At 35.2% G+C, this 10,318-nt stretch overlaps 2 protein-coding genes across 2 annotated transcripts; one reads left to right on the plus strand and one right to left on the minus strand.

The window, feature by feature from the left end:
* Window positions 1–3,275: 3,275 nt before the first annotated feature.
* Window positions 3,276–9,121, plus strand: LOC141692435 (trihelix transcription factor ENAP2). Its single transcript, XM_074497276.1, has 2 exons — window positions 3,276–4,208; window positions 8,833–9,121. Exons 1-2 carry the CDS (start codon window positions 3,449–3,451, stop codon window positions 8,844–8,846), a joined length of 774 nt encoding a protein of 257 aa, XP_074353377.1. The 5' UTR covers window positions 3,276–3,448; the 3' UTR covers window positions 8,847–9,121.
* Window positions 9,122–9,398: 277 nt separating this feature from the next.
* On the minus strand, window positions 9,399–10,318 carry LOC141692436 (LOB domain-containing protein 21-like). Its single transcript, XM_074497277.1, has one exon. It carries the CDS (start codon window positions 10,138–10,140, stop codon window positions 9,634–9,636), a length of 507 nt encoding a protein of 168 aa, XP_074353378.1. The 5' UTR covers window positions 10,141–10,318; the 3' UTR covers window positions 9,399–9,633.

Genomic DNA, 10,318 nt, shown 5'->3' on the forward strand with positions numbered 1-10,318 from the left:
TAGAGCTTGTTTTCCTGATGATTTTCATATGTCATATGACTGATTTGGAGTTCAATAACATGTTCAAAATTGAGTTTAATCTTCGAATTTTAAAATTAGGGTTTATAACCCGTATGAATATTTTTAATTGAATTTGGGGGTTTCTTATTTCGGGATATATAGATGTTGTGGTATAGTGGGTTGTGTTCCTTGTGAAATTTGCAATCTATTAGTACAAGTTTTGCAAATCGACGAGGTCTGTAGCGAAGGGAGTTGTATTTTAAAGTTTTCGTCGAAGTCGCCGGAAACCGGCGAGTTTCTTGAACATTTTACGGCCAACTCCGAGATGATTAGAAAGAATTGATGGCATGGTTGTGTTCCTTGTGAAGTGTAGATGTGATCTGGAGGTTGTGAAGGTGTGACGGTGCCGGAGACGAGTTCTCCGGCGAACCCGTCGTTTTCCGGCGGGGTGAACTGCAAAATTGCAGTTTAGCCCCTGTATTTTTGTAGGTGATGAAGTTTAGTCCCCCAGGTTTCCATAATTTGCATATTTTGGATTCCTGTTTTAAAATTATTTAAAATCATATTTTCTATTTATTTTAATTATAAAAATCCGTTTTTAATTTCTGAAAATTCCAAAAATTATTATTTTAATTCCAAAAATTATTTTTAATTCAAAAATAAATATGAATTATTTAGTTAATTAATTTCAGTTAATATTTAATTGATTAATTGGTCAATTAATTCGAAAATTAATTGATTAATTGATTTAATTAATTATTAATTGATTTTAATTAATTATTTAATTAGATTTAATTATTTAAAAATGATTTAAAAATTCCGAAAAATAGTTTCGAGCTTTAAAATATTATTTTAAATTGTTTTCAAGGCTCGATAATTATTATAAAATTGTTTTGAAGCCAGATTTGGCCAACTGAACCCTGTTTATTACTCTGAAATTGATCCAACGACCCATTTTAATTCCGAAAAATATTTTAAAAATCATTTTAAATACCCGAAAGCCTGTATATGACCCGAGACTTCTTTATAAATGATATATCATTGATTGTTTGACATGTTATGTGCTATATGCGACTTGTTGGTTAACTGTCGGTCTATATGTTCGGTGTTTACTTGTTTATAGCGTAACTTTCAATCCGTTAATCGGATTTGGTGAAAAGAAGGGTAGATAGAAGTATGTTTCGAATAGAATCGTATAAGTTGAGTATTGATAGATGCTTATGATATGTGAGCAGAAGAGGCAAGGCGTAGGGAAGGAAAACAGAAAGTCGAGGAGTAGACGGTTGTGATTGGAAGTTAGTGCAGTATAGCAAGCTAGTATCAGGCAAGTGTTCTGAACTTTCTCGAGATATATTGTAGTTGATTGATAGTCCTGTTTTATATTGCAAGTGCTTTGAAGCACTGAACCCAAAACCCTGATTCCAGTTATTGATCTTGAGCCGTAAACCTTATTCTTTCTAAACCATTGATTGTTGTACACCCAAATACGAACCACAAATATACGATACTACTCCACAAATACATACAAACTAAATACCAAACACTGAATCGAATTACTTACATACTCAAACCATTGTACCTTATGCTTTGAAAGACCAATTCCTGGTAACCCTGAAATATTGATTCCTTTGTTATCCAATTCTTTCATTACCTAACAGTCAAGCTTTGAAATTGCCATACTGATCCCTTGTAAAGATTGAAACCATTTCCTTATGGAACATCCAATGTTGTTTATGATTCTGTTTATTACTTTACATTGTTTATTCTGTTATTATGTTAGAATTGAATTGTTTTTATAAAATTGTGGACCAGATTCGTGGTCAGACCATATTAATGGTCAAGTTAGGCCAATGTGTGCCTTGGATCCAGTAGTTTAAGCAGTGTTGTGTGCTTTGCTCGGAGTTAGTGTGTGACTGATCAGCAGCCTAACCTTGGTTTTTAAAATGAAAATATAATATCCAATTCTAAATTATAATTCATTGTTCACTTGATATCATAACCCTTTTCACTTGATGATCATTATTCTCAGTCTTGTCATTGAGACTTGCTGAGCTAGTTAGCTCATTCGTGCGATTTTGTTTATGTTCTTTTCCAGTTAAGAAGGAACCAGTTGGTAGCGAGGATCCCCAGTCCAGCGCGAGAGCTAGGGGTTCAGGTTGATCGAGTTAAGCTAGTAGGCATCTTTTGGAATAATTTAAGCTTGTAAAAGTTTGTAATAATGTTTAATACTCAGTTCTGAGTTTGAATAGTTGGGATTTGGATGGTTTGTAATATAAGTGTGTGTTTGGCTTGTGTGTATACTTTAACCTGTTGCGGTCCGTGATAGTTGGTAAGTAGGGTCACTGCGTATTATTATTATTATCTTTATTATTGTTATAAGCAGGTTATAAATAAGGTGTGTGTGTGTGGACCCCAAACTTCTGACCCGGTTTTGGAGGGCGCCACACAATGTGACTTATTCTTGTTATAGTACATGCAAGTCTTGCACAATAGTCTTGCAGATCGTGGTATACCTATTGGCAGGTTGTGCCCAATGTGCAGAGAAAACTATGAAACCATAATGCACATGGTACTTCAATGTAAAGAAAGCATGATTTTATGACACCTATCTCCCAAGATGTGGACTTAAACTTGTTTATGATGCATGCATCATTTAAAGTTGAAACAGATTGTCTCAACCTAGTTGATCTTTTAATGTAAAAAATTATCACAAAAACGATCAAACAAGTGGTAGTTTGTGACATTTTGAATGTTATTAAATTGTTTAATTTATGTCATTTCAATTATACTAGTAGAAATTTTGATAGGATATCACATACAATAGTTACGACCTCCATTTTTTCACTGAAATTTGTCTATGGATGAAACAATTCCCCATACTGTATTTTTACTTGTATGTTATCTTCTTAATTGAATGCAAACCTATTATTTTTTTAAAAAGTTAACAAAAATCACCTAAGCTGAATCAAATAAAAATAAAATTAGATTTTTTTAGGAAAATACGAGATATCTGAATTAGCTAGCAAAATAATTCGTAAATATTTAGATGTAACATGTATATTTTTTAATTTTTCATAATTTATAATCTCGAACGTACATATAAGCGCACAAATTAAAACACTTCAATTGTCCGGTCTTCGTAAAATATTTTGGGAAAAAATTCGGGTTAGATTTTTAATATAAAACTCGAAATGTTAGAAAAGGGGAGATAAGAACAGTAAAACAGTAAAATGGGTAAGGAAGGGTAAAAAAAGGTAAAATTGTCGACTACCGAGAAATTAACTCAGTCCGTCAAACTTACCTGACCGTTACCCCCTTCCGGTCAACCAAATGCACGGCCAGTTTTTCACCCCTCTCTCTTCCTCTCTTCTCTCTTATTCTCTTTCTTATCCTACACCCCGGCGCACTTTAGCAACTCCGCCACGTCAGATCTCTTCCCCTTTTCTCCATGGATAAACAAATCATAGTCGCTCCCACGCGCGGCGGCCGCGACGATTGTTGGAGCGAAGCTGCTACCGAAACTCTCATCGAAGCTTGGGGTGAGCGTTACGTGCATCTCAATCGCGGTAATCTCCGTCAAAAAGACTGGAGACAAGTCGCTGACGCCGTTAATGTTCATCGGACCGGAATTAAACCGCCGCGAACCGATATTCAGTGTAAGAACCGGATTGATACTTTGAAGAAGAAGTATAAAGTTGAGAAATTGAAGACGGCGCCGTCGAAATGGCCGTTTTTTTATAGGTTAGATGAGTTGATTGGACCGAGTTCGGTTAGTGTTGGTGTAAAAAAGTCGAAAAGGAGCTCGGTGTTGGCGAAGGCGAAAGCTAAAGAGATGGCAGGGTTTTCAATTAATACGAGGATGAGGATGGATGATTCGAGTGGTTCGGATGAGAGTGAGGAGTTTGGTGGAGGTAGAGAGGAGGTTGAGGAGGATGAGGATGTGGCGTTTAGTGGCGGTAGGAAGACGAGAATGGATTTTGTGGATTTTACAGAGGAGAGTGCGTATAAGGAGCTGGCGAGAGCAATTCTTAGGTTTGGGGAGATTTACGAGAGGATTGAGAGCTCTAAGCAGCAACAGATGATGGAATTGGAGAAGCAGCGGATGGAGTTTACTAAGGATTTGGAGGTGCAGAGGATGAATATGTTTATGGATACGCAGCTTGAGCTTGAGAAGATGAGGAGGAGTCAAATTGACGGGTCTAATCGAGGTAAAATCTTGACACTTTTAGTAAATTATTTGCTGTTTTGCATTTATAGCAATTGATTAATGTGGTAATATAGTACAATTATGCTCTTTTTGTGTGTGTGAGATAGTACCGAGATTGGCTTTTTAGTACTAGTTTGCTTGATGATTAACTTGGTGTTTGTTATATGTTCATATCTCTCAAGTCTTAAAACATATAGAAGTAAAGATTATGACCTTCCTTTTATGGTAATGTTATAGCATGAATATTCCTTTGCGAATCTATTTTTGTGGTTTACTTGAAAGCAGATTTTATTCTGTTGTTGCTTGTCAATAATCTGCAACAAAGTATGCGCTTCTTTTTTTTTTATGAATGTTTTAGTAGGAACTAGGATGGTAGACTTAGAAGCATGTACACATCTTGGAATCGGGTATATGGCGTGGTTATCAGTTTCATATTGAAAACTTAGGTTCTTGTCACCTGTTGTATAACAGAAGGGTACATATTCCGTTTTTTCTTCGAAGAGAAAAACACTAGGTATATGTTGATATGTGATGTTTCATATCAAAGATTTTGGTTCCTGTTATAGAAGAGAAGGGACATTCTTTTCTTGCACTTATATTAATTTGCTTCCTCATACTAAGAGTAATTGCATCGGTCTACTTTTAAAAATGGTTTAGGCTAACTCAACTATTTTAGAATTTGCACTTTTTAGTTTACGATTTCTCGTCTAAATTTACCTCTCATTCTTTGTATTTAAGTTCAAAACCTCAGGTGATCATATATACTTTTTGTCCAATTACGAATTGTTACTTTCATAATTTCATTTTCATATACATATATGTTTTCTTCTATCCATTTTTTTTGGATATAGTAAATAACACCTCAAATCAAACTCTTTGCCTATTTTAAAGAGTAGTATTCAAAAATTTATATATATCTCATATATACTACCATATGATTTTTTTGTTTTAATTTTCTAGTAAGAGAATTTGTTGTAATCTCTATAAAGTTTCTTTATAGAAACCTTTGACGTTTGAATTTGAAAGCATACACAATATATATACCAAAGGATGTTTTTAAAAGCATGCCATCCTAATGAAGATCTATGCATTGCAAACCCCACAAGCTCTTAAAATTATCTCGTAGGTGTTTGTAGTTAGAGTTAAGCTGGAGTTCCTGCAAGGAAATAATCTCATAGGTGTGTGTAGTCGGAGTAAAGCTAGAGTTCTTGCAAGGAAGGGGAAAGACTGTAATACTAAAAAATTTCACTTAAGACAGAGTAAATACACAATTACATCTATTAATGAAGCCTTAAACCTTTAACATGTCACCAATCCAAGCATAATTTTGTAACAAATTGACATTGTCGAAGGTGACTACCTGATGAGAATATCCCCTAAACAGTGTACTCAGCTGTACTACAAACCACATGGCTAAGCACATTTATATCTTAAAGTGAGCTGACTATGATGGAATTCAGATTATTATGACATGGGCGATGCTGTTGGGAACAAGATTCTTTTGGATGAAAAAATTTGTTAAAACTTGTTTATTGTTCACATGTTAATACAATTTTTGTCTGGTTATTTAGATGCAGATCAGACCTTGTAAGTATCATCCTCGCTCTTTTCTCAGTCTTAAAATTTACCATCAGTTCCCACCTAAAAAGTAGGGATTGCCTATGGGGTGCCAAACTATGTTCGGGATACTTCCTTAGTGCGACTGAGTTTGCCACTAGATGCATCTCCGTAATTTATTGTAAGGATTAGGGGGTGTGGGAAGAATCGGTAATATGAAGTGAAGTAAAAAAGAATTAAATGAGTGGGACTTACCATCTGAACCCTAATTTTCATTTCAAGCTCATTGAAAAATAGAGAGGGAGATGAATTCTCGCCGTTCAACCTCGTTGCCGGTGTCTGCTCGTTTCTCTTCTCCGCTAAGCATCTGTTCTCCTGTTCTCCAGTTTTCCGGTGTGTGTGTGTATGCAACGATGTGACGATACATGTATATCTGTTGTTAGTAGATAATACATGTATTTGTTTATATGTGTGTGTGGGCGGGCGTGCGTGCGTGTGTGGTGTGTGTGCGTGTGTGAGATTTAATTGTACTGACTCGCCTTTCGTATTCAATTAAAACAAGAATTTAAATTTATTTTTTTCCTAATTTAGCCTGTTTGTGTGCGTGTGTGAGATTTAATTGTACTGAGTCGCCTTTCGTATTCAATTAAAACAAAAATTTAAATTTATTTTTTTCCTAATTTAGCCTGTTTGTGTACTTCTAATAGTTTGTAGTTAATTAGATAATTATCAGTGCTTTATTATGTATTTATTTTAGGCAGATTATGGATATTAATTATCAAGTTTATGTTTCTAACCATTGTATATACTATATATTTTTATAATATTTATAATTTCCGTAAACCCCCCCAACCGAATCCCCATGGTTTTGGATTTGTTGAATCCCCGTTCTCCTGCAGCCATATCCCTGCTTCATAGTTTCCTATTGCATCAGTCTTAAATCCCTTGAAGGAAGTAGAGGACTAGCCGCCTAGGTTGTGATATGTCCTTGGTTCTTCTCCTGCCTCTTTTTATATATATCCTGTTTCCGAATGTTGTATAATGACTTGTTAACACTAGATAATGTTATAATAAAAATTTAGGCTCGAACAATTGGATAATTTGGATCAATTATTGCAACTTAGATCAATATGGAAACATTTAGATGGACTATGGTCTTTTTAATTATTTCAAAAGTTGAATTTGTTGGTTACGAGGTAGTCAAGAGGCCAAACGTGCTTTAAATTTAACAATGGCATATATACCCTTGGTCAAGAGGCATCAAAAAGTTGATTCTTAAAATTTGAAATCAAAAAAAAAAATTCAGTATCGTAATCCTTTCAGAATAAGTTGGTAATGAAAATAAGCAACAAGAGTAAACATTGCTCTAGAAATTAGCATTTAAAATCTCAATTGACTAGCAATATTTATATTGTGACATATAAGTCAAGGGGAGAAGTTGTACATGGTGTGCATTTGTTCTGAATAAAAAGTGTCGAGAGATACTCAGTGGGAGGCCTTTTCAGTGTGCGAGTAAGCGTTGTTTGTGAAACAGAGAATGCAAATAGGCATACCTGATAAAAATTGTTAAAGTACTTTTATCTTCTTCAGAATCTCACAGGTCTAGGCTGTTAGCTACAGTTTTACTTTTTAGCTAAGTTTGTTGTTTTTGATGAAGTCCGTTTGTCTCTTTCAGACCGAGCTAGAACTTTATATAAATTCATAGAAATGCAGTATTACTATCACAGATTCCCTTGTTTAATCAAGTAACCCAACTTAAAGAAGGCTTTTGATTGATATTATTTTAGTGCCACTTCCCATCATGTCTGCCTTAATAAATACTGTGATAACTTATAGGCATATGATTGTCAATCAAATTGGTTTGTTGACCATATGATTTGGACTTGTTGGTGGTTTCCCGCACTACTACACACCCTCTTTCAAGATTATTATTATTTTTACGCTATTTAGATTGTCCAGGTCCAGGAGCCGTATTAAGCTGAGCTGTGAATCATGATAGTTGAGTTCAGATGAGTTAAATATCTTGGGATTATAGGACTTAGGTTGATAGTTTTTTTATAAAATATTCTTTTCTGAGGCTCTTTCTAATGATGTATTGCTATGCCAAGGTGTTATTGAGTAGATTTTAAGTTTTATACATCAATCCCGTCATCCAGCTTTCAAGTTCCAATAATGCAAATTACTGTATTGGGAGAATGATTTGGTCGTGTCCAGTTTGCATCTGGCGAGTCCTGTCTTTGTAGTATATATAGAAGTAAGGTGAATTTTATATCTGGAAGCTATATGTCTATTAAATTCGGAGTTCCGTTGATATGTTGTTACTCTCTGTTTGACATATTAAAAACTCCTAGTTGTGAAATTTTGGCATATTAACAAATCATTCGTGTTCTGTAATTTCTTTAAAGGTAGTAGTTCTTGATTGAACTGATGGGATGACAATGAAGTATGATTTTAATGTGACAACACTGTCCCATTTTGTATGAGTGATCTCCTTATTTGGAAGCTAGGAAAGACTCTTTAAATCTCTACTAGCAAGGTTCTTTAGGTATAAAAGGAGGTTGTGATGAGTTTTTTAAGATCAACATGTGACACATTTATACTGTTTATTTGGTAGGATACGCCTAAATGTTCGTAACTGTAGTATTCATATCCGATCACTAGTATTTCCTGGTTAGCTGTTTCTCTCCATATAGAGAGAGAGCTGGATTTGTTTAATGGCAGTACAAAAAACCTTTAACTAAATTATTTGTAATTTTGGTATCTGAAGTACTACTAGAATGCAAGTTTGACATGTTTTCGAGATTTTAATAAACGTATTCAAAAAGATTTTTTTACTAGGAGCTGTTTTACCACATGTCTAACAAAGAGTAATTACCAGATGCATAAGCATCCCCCAAGTTGAAATGTTTTATGATTATCATTGGTTATACATGACTTCGTTGGTGATTTTTGAATTAGTTAGTACCTGCTTTGTACACCTACATGTTTATTACATAAAAAAACCTTTTAGTGAACATTTGTCTCAATTTGATGCAAGTATATAATGTTGCTGATCTCTCTCTCCTCAGGAAAGAAATTATAGACTATATCAAGTACGTGGAGGCAGGGAACGGAGTGAAATGGATGCTTTGCTAAACACCCCTTGTAGCGACCTTCTCTTGACATTGCTATGCACTTCTGTCATGATGTAGTAGTTTGTGGAATGAAAGACTGATATTACAGATTTGTAATTTGTGGTGTTGTACATGATAAGTTAATTTGCTCTCAAAATGTTGTACTCTATGTTCTGATTGTAACATGAAACCTTTATTTTGTTAGGTTTGAGTATTTAGTCTTCTTTGTGATTATTATCTATCATTACAAATTGCAGATAATATTGATTCCACTACATTGTTCTACACTGATGTTGTCAAGAGACTTTGCCACCAAAATGATAGGATTACATCTCATTTCAAATGAGATTGCACGGCATAGTTTGAATTTTGAAGGAATATTTTTTAGTTTTTATCTTAACATTCGGTTTATTTCAGGATTGACTTGGTATTTGATTAAGAACTTGTACAACATGTGATGTTTTATAAACTGTAGTAGACACGTCCCGATTTCTATTTTTAATGTAGCGTGAGAGGAATCGTAGTTGCTAATCCATAATATAATCAACTTATTCTCGAATACACGAGCTGTTGCCTTGGAAATCATAAACAGGACTTGCATATTTATGTTTGAACTGCTATAATGCAATCTTATAAAGAGATATTTAGAGATCAACGAGAGAGAGATCGTAACAGAAAGATAGCTTCATTAACCCATTGCTGAAGTCACTGTGACCCGGGTCTTCAATATATATATAGTGATCGATCACGTAGAGATCATAACAGATACGGAGGTTCACTAAACCCACTGATGATGCCTGCAGTTTGATCCGTGCCGAAGACTTGCTGGTCGAAGAATCCATCATATATGGGATTGAAAGGAAGCACGTCTAGCTGATCATCAAAGGGCAACAAAGAAGTGGAGGCCTTGACGACAGCACAGCGCGCGAGACGAGCTTTTGCAACAGCAAGATCATGTTGAAGCTGAGCCATCTTCCCTTGCAACGACGCAATCTCCCCAATGCATCCGTAAACCGGGTCCTTAAGCCTGGCTTCCGCCTCGAAAACAAGCGTGTTGACAGCATCCTCCCTCTGCTCCTTGACAACCTCATTCAAAATCTTGCTCACATTGCTAGCTCCAAACACTTTATGAACCTTAACGAACTTCTTAGGCTCGTCGGAAGGGAAGTAGGGCGCGAACAAACAATTGGGAACACATCTCCTCTTCAACAGCTTACAAGCAGAACAAGAAGAGGTGGAACGAGGCTCTTGACTCCTCATCATCACTTTTTCTTTATGTCAAGACTCTCCTATCCTCCGGGCCACCACCTTTATATCCCTCTTTACACCACATACTTAACCTTAAATAAAAAACAACAATCAAATCCTAATAACGCAATTAACATGCATGTTTCTACTAACACAAACAACACAATGTCACAAAAATCGAAGTGCATATAAA

The sequence above is a fragment of the Apium graveolens genome, chromosome 10, assembly GCF_009905375.1.
Source record: "Apium graveolens cultivar Ventura chromosome 10, ASM990537v1, whole genome shotgun sequence".
In the NCBI taxonomy this organism is placed as follows: Eukaryota; Viridiplantae; Streptophyta; class Magnoliopsida; order Apiales; family Apiaceae; genus Apium; species Apium graveolens.

Coding starts and splice junctions, on each gene's coding strand:
- LOC141692435 (XM_074497276.1), top strand. CDS start 3,449: ATGGATAAACAAATCATAGTCGCTCCCACGCGCGGCGGCCGCGACGAT.
- LOC141692436 (XM_074497277.1), bottom strand. CDS start 10,140: ATGATGAGGAGTCAAGAGCCTCGTTCCACCTCTTCTTGTTCTGCTTGT.